This window comes from Engystomops pustulosus, chromosome 1 (assembly GCF_040894005.1).
Source record: "Engystomops pustulosus chromosome 1, aEngPut4.maternal, whole genome shotgun sequence".
Taxonomy (NCBI): domain Eukaryota; kingdom Metazoa; phylum Chordata; class Amphibia; order Anura; family Leptodactylidae; genus Engystomops; species Engystomops pustulosus.
Window position 1 is genome coordinate 23553316 of NC_092411.1, and position 19595 is coordinate 23572910.

Sequence of the window (19595 nt, forward strand, 5' to 3'; positions counted from 1 at the left end):
GGGAACACATGTGCCCCTGTAAAGAAAATTGTAATTAAAAAAAAAAATTGTGGTGTCAGCCCTGGGCCACTCTGTAGGGGTTTGGGGCTGGCATTGGCCGGTTCTGTGTGTGTTTTGTTTGTATGGGGCCAGCATCAGTCCCGGCCTGCTCTGTTGTGGGGGTATTATTACCCTTCTGGAAAAATGTTAGTGCGACCTCTGGTCAATATTATCCGTGGCATCTTAGTGGTTGTAGAGAGAGGGTGACACCATATAATGGCTGTCTATAAGTCCTTGTCTATACTATAAGTAATCTCAATATAGTTCGGCCTCCTCAGGGCTATTGGAGAGATGATGATGTCATGACTGGTGGTCAGGTGACTACTTTAATCACCGGCTTCATGAGTTTAGTGTAACGGCTGGTTCTACTAAAACTATGGACCCTTCCATTATTATCTCCGATACATTAGATCATTACATAGGATTCTTTTTGTAAACAATCCTCTCTAAACTCTCTCCTCTTCAATCTATTCTTAATGCAGCAGCCAGGCTCGTCTTTCAGGCCAAACGCTACACGGATGCCTCCAGTTTGTGCCAATCACTGCACTGGCTACCTGTCTCCTTCCGTATTCACTTTAAAATAATAACCCTCATCCACAAAGCTCTGAATAATGCTGCACCTCCCTACCTCTCTTCTCTCATCTCAGTCTATCGCCCTTCCCGTGCTCTTCGATCTGCCAGTGACAATAGATTAATCTCTACCTTAATTCGAACCTCCCATGCACGTATCCAGGACTTCTCCCGAGTTGCACCAATTCTCTGGAATGCCCTTCCCCAGACTCTGAGACTAATACCCACCCTCCAAAGCTTCAAACGTGCTCTTAAAACCCATCTCTTTAGGCAAGCCTATCACTCTCGCTAACTGCATGAAATGTCAACTCTCCCTTTACTAATCCATCCTATCTCCCATCTGTTATCTGGCAAACAGCTGATATATACCAAGCTCCAGGCTTCTCTGCAGTCTTTTTCACCTAGGACCCTGTAAATAAGATGGCGGCTGATGGCTGGTTCAAGCAGCAACATCGTTGTTTAGTAAATTATTTATTAAATTATTTTATATTGTTCCCTTATAAAGAATGGCTGGACCATTTTACAACCTCTTGTGTCACCCCCTCATCCTCATAGTCTGTAAGCTCTTGTGAGCAGGGCCATCACTCCTATTGTTCCATATGACTGTTTGTTCTTTGTAATGTAATATAGTTGTATATGTCCCCTATGATTTGTAAAGCGCTACGGAATTTGATGGCGCTATATAAATAAAGATTATTATTATTATTATTATTATTCTTTATCTATTCAGGTTCCTGATATCCATGCCATATTATATTCCTGGCTGCCCCTTCAAAGATGAAGAGGGGCAAGAAGAAGATGGTGAAGAAATTATTAAACCTCACCCTAGAGATCCTCTACCGGCTCACAGGAGAGGTGAGATCCTGGTGATGTCACATGACCTCGTTATATCTGGTACTAACAGATCATGTGACTGGGGGTCATGTGACTCCGGACATGTATGTAGTGATATTATTCCTGTGTCTCCCCATAACCAGGATTACACATTAGTGAGGAAGACGTCTAGTGAGCGCTGTCCGGCCCCTGTGTATGAAGAATGGGGGGGACCCCTGCACCCCATCCCGGGGTCTCCCCCTCACCCCCTGATACATGAGGAGATGAATGTACAGGAGATCCTAGAACTGACCATGAAGATGGCGGAGCTGCTGACTGGAGAGGTGACACTGCTGGGAATGCTGGGACATTATACAGTAACTGGAGGCGCCGGGTGGTGACTGTACCCATTGTGTGTGTCAGGTTCCTATAAGGTGTCAGGATGTGGCTGTCTATTTCTCCATGGAGGAGTGGGAGTATGTAGAAGGACACAAGGATCTGTACCAGGACGTCATGATGGAGGACCCCCGGCCCCTCACAGCACCAGGTAATAGACAGGACTATAGACACGTGTCCCCTCATTATCTGTATAGAAGAAGGAATTCAGTCTCTGTATGTGATCCCTACAGTCACATCCAGGGAGAGAAGATCCCCGGAGAGATGTCCCCGTCCTCTTCTACCACAGGATGATCAGGTAGGTGGAGATCTCCCCTATGACCTGTAGACGCCTGTGACCTCCTTGTCTTCAGTCTTATCCCTCAGTATTATATGTCTTATACTTGTGTAATGAGAGGAGGAGATGGAGGAGCGGAGGTGACCATAGACAGGACATGTGCTCTGGATCTTCTCCATGTCCCCAGAGATAAGTAGCGCTGGATTCCCCGCATCTTCTCCATCATCTTCTGACTATGGAGACTGGTTGGAACATGGAGACAACATCTTTCATTTCTCCTGATCTAATCCTTTATTTTCCACAAGATCAGCACTTGTTGTGTCTTATAGAAGTTGATCTCTCTCCACTGAGACAACCTGTGTCTAGTCATGCTGTACATATGTGTGTATAAGGATCTCTAGGATGTCATATACAGGAGACCTGTGGGGCTCTGGTAACTCCTCCTGGCAGGTTATTGTTGGTTGTCACATTCCCTGTGTCTATTCCATCCGTCTGGTGACTTTCTAATGCTTTGTTTCACAGCTTTGGAATGAGGATGAGGATATACACAAGATGTTTACTATAAAGACCTATGAGAGTGATGAGGATGAGTATACGGAGGACAGCCCTGCAGGTATCCGCACAGGTGAGCAGTGACCATGAACAAAGCAGAGAGGAGCCGCGGATTGTGACCTCATTTGTATTTATGTTGATCTTTTCATTTTATTATTCTATGGTGGTGACCTCATCTCCCGCTGTCAGGGGCGAGGGAGGGGAAATTGTCCAATTTAGGTCTAAGTAACCATTGGTTCATATTAGACTATAGAGTATTCACTATTAGAGATGAGCGAGTATACTCGTCCGAGCTTGATGCTCGTTCGAGTATTAAGGTACTCGAAACGGCTCGTTGCTCGGACGAGTATCTCCCCTGCTCGAGATCGAGCATTTAATTAAAAAAACACAGTGAAGAACAGTGAAGAATAGAATAAAAACAGTGAACACAGGATCATTTAAGTGAAAAACACAGTGAAGAATAGATTACAGATGTTCGGCACATCTGCTTACTTGTCGGGAGATACGCGCGGAACGGTGCGAACAAAATACTATGTGAAGAACACATTGAAGAACACGAGGAACAGGACAGAGACATCGGGGAACAGGACAGAGACATCGGGGAGCAGCACAGAGATGTCGGGGAGCAGCACAAAGACATCGGGGAGCAGCACATATAAATGAATCCCACCTGCAACTGGTGGCGGGAGCCTATTCAAAGATGGGTAGAGGATAAGGTAGATAAAGATAAGCCGAAGATAGTATAGATAGAGAGTAACACGTCCTTGGATACCTGGGATCGCACATAGCATAATGAAGATGCTGCAATAATTACCAGAGGCAGCGGCTTGCAGAGGAATACTGTAGCTGCTGCGCTTTAACAAAGAAGTGACAGCACGGAGGGGCAATCTTTATAGCTTTTCTTTCTTTAGCACAGACAGTGGCTTCAGCGCTGTATCCTCCTGCAAGTGATCGCGGGTATCCAAGGACGCTTGCGCTGGTAACATCATGTTTACCCGCGATCGCATATGGCAGCAGCTTGCAGGAGGATACAGGATACATGATTTACTATCCGAGGCTGTAAATCATGTAGACAACAAAACGCTTCATTGATGCCTCGGCAAAATCTCCGACCACAATGAGATAGTGGCGTTTAGCACAGAGGCATTACTTTGTTTCCTGAAATGTCAGACATTCATGGACGTGGAACCCTAGTATGGTCCACATATGGCCCACATCGGGAAGGGCAGAGAGATCGGGGAGACTTCAGTGGAAGAAGAGGAGCGGATCCCGGGACAGCGTATCTACCGACAAGTAAGCAGATGTGCCTAACATCTGTAATCTATTCTTCACTGTGTTTTTCACTGCGTTTTTCACTTGAATGATCCTGTGTTCACTGTGTTCACTGTTTTTATTCTATTCTTCACTGTTCTTCACATCTGCTAACTTGTCGGGAGATAATATACGCGTGGAACAGTGAAGAATAGATTGCAGATGTTTGCATACATCTGCTAACTTATCAGAAGACATTCTTTTTCAATTAAATAAAACATTTTATTCCCGAACCATGGTCCCTTTGAAAAATGCTCGGGTCTCCCATTGACTTCAATGGGGCTCGTTATTCGAGACGAGCACTCGAGCATCAGGAAAAGTTTGTCTCGAATAACGAGCACTCGAGCATTTTAGTGCTCGCTCATCTCTATTCACTATACGTTACCAGAACATGGAGACTTGTATCTGGATAGCAGAAAACATGAAGATTTAGACCCAGATACCAGAATACAGAACACGGAGACAGATACTTAAATGCAGTGACGTATATCCAGATTCTACAATACAGAACATGAGATGTATATCTGGACAGCATAGCGTAGAAAATGGATATGAATACCTGGATAGGAGAAAACAGAACACGTAGATGTATATCTGGATTTTCTGTACAACACTCTCTCTCCACTCTCTTACTAATGATCAGACAGGTTCCTGTCACACAGTTAAAGCCTCCCAGACTGTATACTTATGGTACAGAGAATATACTATAGATCGAGCATATATTCTAGCTAGCAGAGCTGGTTCTGTCTCTCCATGGTCATGTGTTGTTATGCTGAGGCATCATGAGATTGAGAATGGGAAATTTATAAAAATTACTTATTATATAATAAGAGAGGAAAGGCAGCAATTATAAAAAAAAAAAAAAAGTAAGTGGGGTGTGAGATACAGTCAGGTGGGTGGTGCAGGGGTGGTCTTCTTTTATAATTGCATTTGATTGTAAATTGTATGGGGAATGTTTTACATTAATTTTTAAGCGTGGAATATTAATTGTAAAACACTGTTTTATTTTTTTCAGAGGACTCTGCCAGGAGCACAGAGGAACATCTGATAACTTCAGTTTTTAAAACCGAAGATATGATACATGGCGAATATGAAGAGTACCCCACAACCCCAGATATACCCCCATCCCTTCAGAGTGAGGACCTGTCCCCTGATCCGATTGTACAGGTCCTACCTGCTGGTTCATCACAGACAGGACAGGATAACAATGGCCATGTTGTGCATCAGATGATTTACATGGGGGAGAAGCCGTTTTTATGTTCAGAATGTGGCAAATGTTTTGCTGTGAAATCAGATCTTGTCACACATAAGAGAATTCACACCGTGGAGAAGACATTTTCTTGTACGGAATGTGGGAAAAGTTTTGCTCGGAAATCAAATCTTTCTGAACATCAAAAAATTCACTCCAGAGAGAAGCCATTTTCATGCCCAGAGTGTGGGAGAGGATTCATCTGGAAAGCAAACCTCGCACAACACATGAGAACTCACACCGGGGAGAAGCCATTTTCTTGTACTGAATGTGGGAAGTGTTTTAGCGTAAAGTCCGATCTTGTTAAACACCTGAGAATTCACACAGGGGAGAAGCCGTTTTCATGTTTGGAATGTGGGAAGTCTTTCACTCGGAAATCACATCTTGTTGAGCATCAAAGAACTCACACGGGGGAGAAGCCACACTCATGCCCCGAATGTGGCAAGCGATTTATATCAAAATCTAATCTTGGTCAACATCTGAGAACTCACATTGTAGAGAAGACCTATTCATGCCCCGAATGTCGGAAATGCTTTATATGGAAGGTGAATCTTGCTGACCATCAAAAGTCTCAAACAGGAGAGAAGCCATTTTCATGTCCAGAATGTGGAGCAAATTGTTCTCAGAAATCATATCTTGTAAAAAGGCAAAGAATTCACACAGGGGAGAAGCCATATTCATGTTCAGAATGTGGGAAATGTTATAGTGTTAAATCAACTCTTATTCACCACCTAAAATCTCACACAGGGGAGAAGCCTTTCTCATGTCTAGATTGTGGCAAATGTTTTACTCAGAAATCACATCTTCTAGAACATCAGAGAACTCACACAGGAGAGAAGCCTTTCTCATGTGCAGAGTGTCATAAGTGTTTCTTAAGGAAAGCCGGTCTTGTCGAACATCAGAAAATTCACACAGGGGAGAAGCCATTTTCGTGCCAAGAATGTAGTAAAGGTTTCACCCATAAATCTGATCTTGTGAGACATCAAAGAATTCACACAGGAGAGAAGCCATTTTCATGTACCGAATGCGGAAAGTGTTTCATCCAAAAGTCATCTCTAATGTCACATCAGAGAAGTCACTCAGAAAATTGTTCTCCTGTCCAAGAAGAGACGAATGATTTATCCACAGATCACGTCAGCCCAGACCCCACAGAACTCACACAGGGCAGTAGTCATTTACTGTAAATCTGGTTTTCTTGTACTGATTGTCAATAAACCAAAAATTTTGCCAATTGCTTATTTTGGTCAGTATTTGTGAGACACTGGCCGAAATACTGCCGTGTGTAAAGGACCAATAGAATAGCGATTTAGAGCAGTAAATTATTCCTATAATTAACAATTGAATAACGTTAAAATTGTTCACTTCTGAGTGTTGTCTGCGAGTGTTTATCTATTTTATATCCTCCATCATGGTTTCCCACATCAATCTGAAAATGGGAGCCCTGTCATGTCCAGCATTTACCTCATGAACATAACGTTCAGTTTCTTGTCTTACAATTACAAGCGATGTGTCGTTCGCGAATGATCCGGCTCTCGTTCGTGAACAATGTGAGCCAGCTCACCTCAGTGAGCCGAAGGCTCACTTAACCCTGCCCCTAACCGGCTCCTCACGCCCCCTTAACCCAATACAATTGGGTTAAAAATTGAGTGGCATGGAGTGATTGACTGGCATGCGCCTCCCTATTATATATTTAATAGGGAACCGTTCAGAAGCCAGAAGAGTCAGCTCAGTGAGCGAGCCTAATGAGCCAGATCACTAAGAAGAGCCGGAATTCCCATCTCTTACAATTACCTCGGCTTTGCTCTCTGATGATGTCATTAAGCCCCGCCCCTTTACCTCATTTCTGAAGCGCTGGATTAGAGCAATTAATAAGAATATGCGAAGAATCAACTGAACTAAAGATATCCCACAAATCCCTTAATATACATTATTACCTTAATTTACCTTTGCAGTAAAAAACATTTACTGGACCCCCATGGACTACATGCAGCCCCTAAGCCCCCATGGATTATATGCAGCTGAGCCAACCTCCCCCCCCAACCCATGGATTAATTATATACAGCCTAAAACCATGGACTACATGCAGCCCCTCACCCCCCATGGATTATATTAATTATAAACAACCCCCCTCAACCCCTATGGATTAATTAGACGCACTCCCGCCATGAACTAATTATAAACGATCCCCCTCCCCTCCATGGATTAATTATATGCAGCCCCCCTCAATCTCTATGGATTAACTATATGTAGCCTTGGCTTTAACCCCCTCATGGACTAAATGTATCCAGTAAAAGAGAAAAAAAAGTAATACTTACCTCAGGTCCAGCCAAGACTCCCATTCTCCTGTCTTTGGGTCTTCTGCCGGCAGCCATGTAGTGCTACCAGGGCAGGGAAGCAGCATGGCACCCTGCACAGAGCGCTGCTTCAGGGCGCCAGCACCCAGGGGCCGCCAAGCTGCTGGGGCTGCTAGTGGGCCCTCCCAGCAGCACTGGGCCCCGGCACTTGCCCGAGTATGCCGGGTGTTGGCGTCGGCCCTGGATAGGGATAGTTAAAAATGTAGAGCGACGCAGTGAAGAATAGCGATGGCAGAAACTATAATAAAACCTTCTACCTAGGACCTTGCATGTCCCTAACAGCTGAAGACCCAGTCCCGCTCTCGTGATTAGGAGCAGGAGAAACTGCTGCAACATTAAGAAATGTACATGCACCCACCACAAGAGGGCACAGGGAACACTGGTGCGTAACACTGAAGGATCAGGCAAGAGAACAGTCAGGGTCAGCGGAGGCGGCGAGGTCCCAGAAAACGGGCAATGATAATCTGAGGTCAAAAACAAGGAATCGACAGCAACTAACACTGTGCAGCAGGAAACTGGAAAGCTGGGAACCTTTTCTCAGGCACGGAAGAGGTGGGCATGCTGGGAAATATAGCCACAGGTGAGCAGGGTTAGGCTGGGGGCACAGGTTAGCAGGGTAAGGCTGGGGGCACATGAAGCCTGCTAGCCCTTAAAAAGGTGGGGTAGCTGGCATATGCTCCCTATGGAGGCAGACTGATGTCCACAGGAGCAGAACCTGCAGCGAGCGTTGCACAGGCCCACAGTCATCTGATGGGTTTTCTATGTCATTCTGTCTGAAATTCCTTCCAATTCCTATCATTGTCAATATTTAATTAAAAAAATAAGTTATTCAAAGTGGTTTATAAAACTTTATTAAAACTGTATTAAAATTTCAGAATTTTAGATCAATTTTCAAAATCGTCACCTCATATTTTTTTAAGATTCAATTAATTGCCAAAGAGATTTTATAGTAATACTGTATTTTTTCGAAAAAAAAAGATAAGTTAGATGAAAGTTTACCTTTCTGTATGTAGAGCTGTGTCCTTAGTCCCCTGGGAGTGGCCAGTGAGGAGAGCCTCCCCTATCCTCTGGATATCACTCATGTCCCCCATATTTCCTCCTCCCCCTGGCGCCAGCACCCGGCCTACCCAGGCATGTTCCATGACCCAAGGGGCCACTCGGGCTCCGAAAAAAAAATGTTGGCCCTCGGATCAATTGTACCAGTGTCACTTTAAGACCTATGAGTGTGCCTTATGGGTGGGGGGTGACTATGTGGGGATGGGGCAGGGTGTCTTATAGGTGGGGAGAACAGTGTGGCTATGTAGGGAGCAAAATTGTGGCTATGTAGGGGTGGGACAGTGTGGCTTATGGAATGTGGGTTTTGGGGTAAAGTGTGGCTACGTAGGGGTTGACAGTATGGCTTATGGAATGTGGCTTATGGGGGACTGTGGCTTATGGAATGATGGACAGTGCGGCTAATGGAATGTGGCTTTTAGGGGGAAAGTCTGGCTATGTAGGAGGGACAGTGTGGCTATGTAGGAGGGACAGTGTGGCTATGTAGGAGGGACAGTGTGGTTACTGCAGGGGGAGGGGGGGAAAGTCTTGCTACTTGGGGGAGGCCCACTAAGGCTCTGTCCCCCCAAGAGCCTACTTAAACCTGGAGCCGGCCGTGCTCCTGATGACAGGTTAATAAACATGTGAGGTATCGCTGTGTCCCAACGGTTATTCCCGACATTTAACTCCTTAATGGAAAATAGCGCCCAAAGTCGAAAATGCCACTTTTTTGCCATTTTGAAAAATACTTAAAAAATTCAATAAAAAGTGATCAAAAGGCCGTACAGTCTTTAAAATGGTAGCATTGAAAACATGATCAAAAGTCGCAAAAAATGACACCACTCACAGCTCCATACAACAAAGTATAAAAGGTTATTAGCGCCAGAAGATGGCAAAATAAAGGATTAACAATAAAGCTTCATTACAGACACCAGTGATAACTGCTACAGCTGATCATTGTAGCCCAGGGCTAAAGTATAGGAAATTACCAATTACCAGAGGTCTGTATGTAACTAGGGGTCGTATGCAAAGGAAAAATTGCATTTTTCCACACATACATCATTTTGGTGCCCAATATGTTATACCAGCTCACGCCACTGTGAGAGGTCAGCGCTCTACTTATTGTTATGTATTCCCAGATTCTAGAAACTTTCTACAAAATAAGAGTCCAAATAAAAGTAGAACTCTTCCCCCTGCAGACTATTGCCCCCGCTGTACAGCCCTGAAGACTGCTGCACATAGATGCAGAGCCTCACCTGCTCCTTGTCAGCGCTGGTTATCTCCTATGGCTGGTATGGAAGGTATTGCCCCCTAGTGGTCATGTCCGGTACAGATATTCTTTTTTTTTCCCGGCACGTGACCAGATGACGTCAGAGCTTAGGTTCTTGTATTTACACGTAACCTTGGTAAATACTAGACGTAGTAGATGTCACTTGTCAATTGTTATTAGAGATCATGTGACCGACCGAGGGCTTATAGGCGGGGCTGCCTGAGGTTAGGAGTAAGCCACGCCCTTTCCCGCCTGTCATGTGATCTCCTTCGGTACGAAAGCCGTAGCACGGATTGTCTGCAGTTGTGTACAGTGAGTCAGTATAGGGGTGTACATTTATTACATGGGGCTGCAGGCTGAAGGGGGAGAGGGGTGTACATTACATAGGACTGCAAGTTGGAGGAGAGGGATGTACATTACATGGGACTGCAGGCTGGAGGGGGAGAGGGATGTACATTACATGGGACTGCAGGCTGGAGGGGGAGAGGGATGTACATTACATGGGACTGCAGGCTGGAGGGAGGAGAGGGATGTACATTACATGGGACTGCAGGCTGGGGGGAGGAGATGGGTGTACATTACATGGGACTGCAGACTGGAGGGGAGAGGGGTGTACATTACATGGGACTGCAGGCTGGAGGGAGGAGAGGGGTGCACGTTACATGGGACTGCAGGCTAGAGGAGAGGGGTGTACATTACATGGGACTGCTGGCTGGTGGGGAGAGGGTCGTACATTACATGGGACTGCTGGCTGGTGGGGAGAGGGTCGTACATTACATGGGACAGCAGGCTGGAGGAGGAGAGGGATGTACATTACATGGGACTGCAGGCTGGAGGAGGAGAGGGGTGTACATTACATGGGACTGCAGGCTGGAGGAGGAGAGGGGTGTACATTACATGGGACTGCAGGCTGGAGGAGGAGAGGGGTGTACATTACATAGGACTGCAAGTTGGAGGAGGAGAGGGATGTACATTACATGGGACTGCAGGCTGGAGGGGGAGAGGGGTGTACATTACATGGGACTGCAGGCTGGAGGGGGAGAGGGATGTACATTACATGGGACTGCAGGCTGGAGGGAGGAGAGGGATGTACATTACATGGGACTGCAGGCTGGAGGGGGAGAGGGATGTACATTACATGGGACTGCAGACTGGAGGGGAGAGGGGTGTGCATTACATGGGACTGCAGGCTGGAGGGAGGAGAGGGGTGCACGTTACATGGGACTGCAGGCTATAGGAGAGGGGTGTACATTACATGGGACTGCAGAATGGAGGAGGAGAGAGATGTACATTACATGGGACTGCTGGCTGGTGGGGAGAGGGTCGTACATTACATGGGACAGCAGGCTGGAGGAGGAGAGGGATGTACATTACATGGGACTGCAGGCTGGAGGAGGAGAGGGGTGTACATTACATGGGACTGCAGGCTGGAGGAGGAGAGGGGTGTACATTACATGGGACTGCAGACTGGAGGAGGAGAGGGGTGTACATTACATAGGACTGCAAGTTGGAGGAGGAGAGGGATGTACATTACATGGGACTGCAGGCTGGAGGGGGAGAGGGGTGTACATTACATGGGACTGCAGGCTGGAGGGGAGAGGGTCGTACATTACATGGGACTGCAGGCTGGAGCAGGAGAGGGATGTATATTACATGGGACTGCAGGCTGGAGGAGGAGAGGGGTGTACATTACATGGGACTGGAGGGGAGTGGGTCGTACATTACATGGGACTGCAGGCTGGAGTAGGAGAGGAATGTACATTACATGTGACTGCAGGTTGGAGGGAGTAGAGGGGTTACATTACATGGGACTGCAGGCTTGAGGGAGGAGAGGGGTGTACATTACATGGGACTGCAGGCTTGAGGGAGGAGAGGGGTGTACATTACATGGGACTGCAGGCTGGAGGGGAGAGGGTCGTACATTACATCGGACTGCAGGCTGGAGCAGGAGAGGGATGTATATTACATGGGACTGCAGGCTGGAGGAGGAGAGGGGTGTACATTACATGGGACTGGAGGGGAGAGGGTCGTACATTACATGGGACTGCAGGCTGAAGTAGGAGAGGAATGTACATTACATGTGACTGCAGGCTGGAGGGAGTAGAGGGGTTACATTACATGGGACTGCAGGCTGGAGGGAGGAGAGGGGTTACATTACATGGGACTGCAGGCTGGAGGGAGGAGAGGGGTGTACATTACATGGGACTGCGGGCTGGAGGGGGGGAGAGGGATGTACATTACATGGGACTGCAGGCTGGAGGGAGGAGAGGGGTGTACATTACATAGGACTGCAGGCTGGAGGGGGGAGAGGGAGGTACATTACATGGGACTGCAGGCTAGAGGGAGGAGAGGGGTTACATTACATGGGACTGCAGACTGGAGGGAGGAGAGGGGTGTACATTACATGGGACTGCAGGCTGGAGGGAGGAGGGGGATGTACATTACATGGGACTGCAGGCTGGAGGGGGGGAGAGGGATGTACATTACATGGGACTGCAGGCTGGAGGAGGAGAGGGGTGTACATTACATGGGACTGCAGGCTGGAGGGAGGAGAGGGGTGTACATTACATGGGACTGCAGGCTGGAGTGAGGAGAGGGGTGTACATTACATGGGACTGCAGGCTGGAGGGAGGAGAGGGGTGTACATTACATGGGACTGCAGGCTGGAGAGGGGAGGGATGTACATTACATGGGACTGCACGCTGGAGAGGGGTGAACATTACATGGGACTGCACGCTGGAGAGGGATGAACATTACATGGGACTGCTGGCTGAAGGGGGAGAGGGATGTACATTACATGGGACTGCAGGCTGGAGGGAGGAGAGGGATGTACATTACATGGGACTGCAGGCTAGAGGGAGGAGAGGGCTGTACATTACATGGGACTACTGGCTGGAGGGGGAGAGGGATGTACATTACATGGGCCTGCAGGCAGGAGGGGGTTGTATATTACACCTGAAGTTCATGTATTTGCACGTCGTCTTCTCTTCTTTCTCCAGTTCTTACAATCTAGAATCTTCTGTATCAGAGAATATTCCGGAGCGACGCATCAGGGATGGAGAGAGACCGGGACAAGATGGCGGAGAGCGTCCTACACCTCACCCTAGAGATCCTCTACCGGCTCACAGGAGAGGTGAGATCCCTGTGATGTCACATGACCTCGTTATCTCTGGTAATAACAGATCATGTGACTGGGGGTCATGTGACTCCGGACATGTGTGTAGTGATATTATTCCTGTGTCTCCCCATAACCAGGATTACACATTAGTGAAGAAGACGTCTAGTGAGCGCTGTCCGGCCCCTGTGTATGAAGAATGGGGGGGACCCCTGCACCCCATCCCGGGGTCTCCCCCTCACCCCCTGATACATGAGGAGATGAATGTACAGGAGATCCTAGAACTGACCATGAAGATGGCGGAGCTGCTGACTGGAGAGGTGACACTGCTGGGAATGCTGGGACATTATACAGTAACTGGAGGCGCCGGGTGGTGACTGTACCCATTGTGTGTGTCAGGTTCCTATAAGGTGTCAGGATGTGGCTGTCTATTTCTCCATGGAGGAGTGGGAGTATGTAGAAGGACACAAGGATCTGTACCAGGACGTCATGATGGAGGACCCCCGGCCCCTCACATCACCAGGTAATAGACAGGACTATAGACACGTGTCCCCTCTGTATTATCTGTATAGAAGAAGGAATTCAGTCTCTGTATGTGATCCCTACAGTCACATCCAGGGAGAGAAGATCCCCGGAGAGATGTCCCCGTCCTCTTCTACCACAGGATGATCAGGTAGGTGGAGATCTCCCCTATGACCTGTAGACGCCTGTGACCTCCTTGTCTTCAGTCTTATCCCTCAGTATTATATGTCTTATACTTGTGTAATGAGAGGAGGAGATGGAGGAGCGGAGGTGACCATAGACAGGACATGTGCTCTGGATCTTCTCCATGTCCCCCACAGATAAGTAGCGCTGGATTCCCTGCGTCTTCTCCATCTTCTGACTAGAAAAATCTTTTTTTTCTCAGCTTCTGAATGAGGACAATGATCTGAACTGTAATGTAGTAGCCATAAAAGAAGAGACGTCTGTGAGTGATGAGGAGGAGAGTAAGGAGGACGTCCCTGCAGGTATCTGCCCAGGTGAGTAGTGACCGGTCACTGATATGTAGAAGGAAAAATCCTGTCTTCATTAATTTGAAAAAAAAAAATATTTGTGGCAACTATGAGTCTCCCCCCACCCAGATCTGGGAGAGTCCTCAGGGGGTAGTGATATTCGGTCTTTCTCTGACCCTCCACTATATAAGTGTCCAGGGTACAGTTGCAGTGTTTATACAGTGAATATTTATTCTGATCAGTGAAGACATTTATGGCCTAGTTGTTCTTGCTGTAAAGTCCTTCGCATTGTCTCAAGTGATAACATGTTAACTTTTCAGCAGTCATATAAAACTGGGGGGGGGGGGGAATATACTAATAAAAACATTACAGCTGCCAAACCAGATGAGGGTCCCTTTAATTCTCACATGCTGGAATCTAAACTTATGGATCTAATGTTTTTTTTGTTTTGTTTTTTGCCTCACTTGTTTTGTTGTTTCTCCGTGCGCGTCCTGCATGACCGTATACTGCTGATTCTGCGATTTTTCATTCTTTACCACTGTTTCTTATTTGTAAAGCAGCTCAGTCCAAAATCCAGGCAGTGGTCAGGATGGGTGGAACGGAGACTCAAAGCTGTGGTCCAAACACAGAGTCATATGCTCAGTATTACAGGAAAACGCTACTGGGAAATGTGCAAATAGGTTTAGCGTGAACAATTTTTTATTTGAGTTATTTATTTAGATGAGGAGCTTGCGGGGGGTTAATTGTTTCATTCATTGACTTTTTTAATGAAATATTTTCAATTTATTTATTTTGATTTTACTTTATTTTTTTAAAATGTCCACTGCTGTTTTTATTTAATGCAACAGTAATCTAATGGTAACAGCCTATTAGATCGCTGTGACCACTGATCTGTACACACAGACATGCAGAGAGGATGAAAATGGCATCTTCCCTGCATACCTATTAGCCCCCTCTGCTCCACGAATCCAGGTTACCTCATCATATGACCTTTCATTTGGGCTGAAAGCTGCAGCAGAGAGGGGAAGTATAGTGGCTGCAACTCATGGCCTAGGAGACTGATGAAGGGAGGAGAAAAGTCCCACGTGGATTTGTCTACATGGGGCTTTTTTGAAGCTGTAAAATTACTAGCGTCTATGACACTTGTATAGTCATTAATGTGACTTCTGTACACAAAGGTACATGAAATATAATGCTGAAGAGTTTTTTAAAGGGTCATCACACCGTACAGGCAAAGTATGGAGTATATTGCCCACCCCTTCAGTGCTAAAACCGGGATATGTTGGCAGATGTGTAAGGTCTTCTGTTACATTGAATTGTTTTGCCACGTTTGACTTAATTTATTTACATACCTAATAATTTGTATTAAATTTTTACATAAATTAAATATTAAAAAAACATTCCTATAATTTTTTTTTTACAATTTTGGCAGATGTCTACACCAGGGGCTTAGAGGAACATCTGATACTTGACGATATTAAAGCAAATGCTAATAGTGTCACACAAGATACAGATGAAGCGCACACCATGACCCTGCGTATACCCCCAGACCCTCACAGCAAAGATCTGTCATTTGATCCTGTTTTACAAGTCTCGTCTTTTGATGTATTAAAGACGGTCAAGCAAAATAAATCTCAAGGAAGAGATCCAGAATCTTACACAAGAAAGAAGAGCCATCAATGTTCAGTATGCAGCAAATGCTTTACTCACAAATCAACACTTCATAGACATCAGAGAATTCACACAGGGGAGAAGCAATTCTCATGTACGGAATGTAGCAAATCTTTTTACCAGAAATCAGAGTTGGCTTCACACCAGAGAATTCACACAGGGGAGAAGCCATTCTCCTGTTCGGAATGTAGCAATTGTTTTTACCAAAAATCAGAATTGGCTACGCACCAGAGAATTCACAGAGGAGAAAAGCGATTTTCATGTCCGCAATGTAACAGATCTTTTGACTACAAATCAAAACTTGATAGACACCAGATAAGTCACACAGGGGAGAAGCCATTTTCATGTTTGCAATGTAGCAAATGTTTTTACCAGAAATCGCAATTGGCTACACATCAGAGAATTCACACAGGGGAGAAGCCATTTTCATGTCCAGAATGCAAAAAATGTTTCAACCAGAAATCAAAACTTGATAGACATCAGAAAATTCACACAGGGGATAAGTCGTTTTCATGTTCGAAATGTAGCAAACGTTTTAAGGACGAATCAGAATTGGTTACACATAAAAGAATCCACAACGGAGAAAAGCCATTTTCATGTCCAGAATGTAGCCGATTTTTTTACCACAAATCAGACCTTTATAGACATCAGAGAATTCACACAGGAGAGAAACCATTTTCCTGTTTAGAATGTAGCAAGCGTTTTAATGACAAAGCAGAATTGACTAGACACCAGAGAACTCACACAGGGGAAAAACCATTTTTATGTTCGAAATGTAACAAAAGTTTTAGCCAGAAAACGGCACTGGATAAACATCAGAGAATTCACACGGGAGAGAAGCCGTTTGTATGTGAAGAATGTGGGGAACGTTTCAGATGGAGAATAAGTCTGGTTGAACACCGGTACATTCACATAGGGGCAAAACCATTTTCGTGCTCTGAATGTGGAAAACAATTTACTCAGAAATCAAGACTTGTTACACATCAGAGAATTCACACAGGAGAACTGTATTCATGCTGTGAATGTGGGAAAAATTTTACCCACAAATCAAGTCTTGTTAGACATGAAAGACTTAATCATGTTTGAAATGTTTTACCTATAAATCAGTGGAAGTCTTATTGGTCTCAACAAGGTTTTATTGTTTGAAAAACATAGGAAAATGCCTTACAATAGGTCAAGGCGCAAGGTGTACCCCACGCACCCCACGCAGGGGGATACGTAATGAAAACAGGATTTTCCTGATACATAGCCAGCTTCTGTATCATTCAAAAGAATAAAACAATGGGGAACCAGGAAGGGGACACAGGGGGAAGGAGAAAAGCATACAGGTAACAAGATCACAAGATCTGTATGGTGTAGAATATGGATAGACCACGACTACAGGTGGAGAAGTGCTGGAGCCATGTTGATGCTTATTGGACTGTTAGGGTGACAGGGATAGAGCTCTCTGGATGGTGGAGGAGCCTTGTATAGCGATCCACGGGTTCCAAATCCTTTTAAACAGTGGGAAGGTGTCCGTCCGAGTCGCCTCAATTCTCCCAAACAGCATCAGTAGGTTGATTCAGTTCTTAACCGCAGTAAAGGATGGGCTATAAATTAGACTAAGCGATGGGCTCCTCTTATTTCTCCTAGTAGGAGGAGTGTTGGGGTTACAGGTCTTGCTTTACCTAACAGAGAGCGGATGGGGGTTTTCACGTGGTTCCAGAGGGAGGCAACTATGGGGCAGTGCCACCATGTACATGGGCCATATCGCACAGGGCATTGCAGCCTCGGAAGCAACTGTGGGGCAGGTGGGGGTAGATTTTGGAAACGTGTGGAAACATATTACGTTTTATGGAGTATCCTAAGAGAGGTCGCCAAACTTTTAAAGAGTGAAGTAAGAAGGGGGATAAGGTTGGCATTGGGGCTGTCATTTTTAAGCCCCCTCACATTATGTGATAATACTCTACACATAGTAATCATTGAAGAAAAGCTTGTAGATACATAGTTACCATAGAGAAAGCAGTAGTGATCTTGTGAAGAATAAAGGTCCACCCTGTGTTTCTTTCAAACCTAGGGAAAGAAAGAAACATTAAGGGCACATTCACATGGCCGTCTGCGGGGACGTACATGCGGGCGCAAATTTGCGGCCGCATGTACGTCCCCATAGACGGCAATAGCGGCACGGCGCAGATACAGTGCCACACATGTGTGGCACCGATCCGGCCCGCACACCGCAAAAAGATAGAGCATGCTCTATCTTTTGGCGTGTGTGCGGCCGTGCGCCGCTATTCTCTATGGAGGGAGGAGGGGTCACCGGCGGGCATACCGCGTGTGAATGTACCCTAACATACGGACATGTAGTACGGACAAAGAGGTATCAAGGAGAGGACACATAATTAGGTGTACCCACACTGAAGATACCAGGAGAATTCAACATGTCTCCAGGGTCATGCAGTATCTACTAAACATTTTTTGTGAAGTTCAGACATGGGCGGATACAGCAACCGCCGTATAAACAGGAGAAACCCATAATAATAACGAGAAAACAGAAGAAAGTATATGACAGCAGAGGTCAACAGCTCACGGTCTGAAGTTGTAGACTGTGCCACATCTGACTTAAAGATTGTCCTTTTCAAGTACAATAGGAAGAGCACTCATGGCGCGGGTAGGCCCAGGGGGCACTCTGAGATAGAGGTGCTGCCTGAAGCTGCTGTAGAAGCTCTGATATTGGAGAGACCTATTGGTGACGGATCTTTCCTCCGCTTGGGACGAGTCATTCCTCTGTGAAGTCAAGGCTGATTGATGTCTGGCTGATGAATAGAATTCGTCCCCTTTAAGGTGGGGGTTTGCTGTGGTGGAATTGGCCAGTCCGGTGCCTGAAGAGCTCAGTATAGGTGCCCAGGCGAGTCGGTGATTAGTTTGGTTGTGGTGTAGGTCAGCACAATAAGCAGGGCGTGCTGCTGTGGCCCTAGATATGACCGTTGTTTTATTAGCCTCTGGTGCACTGCAGGGGTGACAGCTGCCGGGCTGTTTGTCTGGGGTATTGTAAGTGCCCTGGCACTGTCCACATTGACCTGATTACTACAGTGGGCAGCTGCCATGGCACGGCAGCGTGACAGCTGGCACAGTACCTTGTAGGTGCAGCATAAGTCCAGGGCTGTGGAGTCGGAGTTCTGATAAAATGATATTGAGGAACCCCGGAGTAGAGCTCTTGCAGATTAGACCTTAGAGAATCACTACACTTTACCTATACAAGCCTGAAGGAAGAGAGGGCACAGCTAGTTTCACATCATCCGCCGTGATAGGTGCATCCAGGAGACACAGGGTCCAGCTCTTCCACAATGGACTCAATAACAACAGACGATGCAGAAAACTTTGAACTGTAAAAGATAGAGTAAAAGTCACACAATATATTCTATGTCACTAGGGTCAGTCAATGAGTGGATAGAAGCGCATGGACGGCAGCCGATGGTCTGGGAGCTTACTCTTCTTAATGTTAAATTGCATGTCCATTCTTTGGTGAGAACCCGCTGAGCCGGTGCCCACCACCACGTGATATCAGGAGTAGATAAGACTAAGCATCCCTCAGGGCAGTAGTAAGTTCCCTCTCCTAGAGAATACTCTTCTGGCTAGCCACACCTGCAATAAACGCAACATGAAGGGTGTTGTCACACGTTGCGTTCTTGGACAGTTCTTTGACCTTTCTTGGTGCGTTTATGGTGCATTAATGGAAGTGTAAGCAGCTGTGAAACTGATTCAAACCAGCCAAACACCAGGTAAGCATGCAAAAATGCAGTCCAAGAACGCACCATGTGGCAGCACCCTAATTGTAGCCTTTTAGGAGAGGACAAGGGTGATCAGAGTCATGGACCCAGTAGTCTACATGGGATGACTGGACCATTCTATAAAGCAGAGGGGAGTTGAGCCAGGCATAGTGCAGGTGCCAAAAGCACAACTGCAACATCCCCCCGG

The 19595-nt window shown here is 46.2% G+C and overlaps 2 protein-coding genes across 2 annotated transcripts in view; both read left to right on the plus strand.

Moving 5' to 3' along the window:
- The window catches only part of LOC140100152 (uncharacterized), a 58465-nt gene extending 51980 nt beyond the window's left edge, over nucleotides 1–6485 (plus strand). Inside the window, 6 exon segments of the mRNA XM_072128049.1 lie at nucleotides 1350–1464; nucleotides 1587–1766; nucleotides 1846–1969; nucleotides 2052–2116; nucleotides 2618–2720; nucleotides 4974–6485. Of these exon segments, the coding sequence (XP_071984150.1) occupies nucleotides 1350–1464; nucleotides 1587–1766; nucleotides 1846–1969; nucleotides 2052–2116; nucleotides 2618–2720; nucleotides 4974–6391 (2005 nt within the window). The 3' untranslated portion in view covers nucleotides 6392–6485.
- Nucleotides 6486–10043: 3558 nt separating this feature from the next.
- LOC140118286 (uncharacterized) lies at nucleotides 10044–16816 on the plus strand. Its single transcript, XM_072135997.1, has 7 exons — nucleotides 10044–10175; nucleotides 12877–12996; nucleotides 13119–13298; nucleotides 13378–13501; nucleotides 13587–13651; nucleotides 13886–13997; nucleotides 15403–16816. Exons 2-7 carry the CDS (start codon nucleotides 12919–12921, stop codon nucleotides 16725–16727), a joined length of 1884 nt encoding a protein of 627 aa, XP_071992098.1. The 5' UTR covers nucleotides 10044–10175; nucleotides 12877–12918; the 3' UTR covers nucleotides 16728–16816.
- Nucleotides 16817–19595: the final 2779 nt, after the last annotated feature.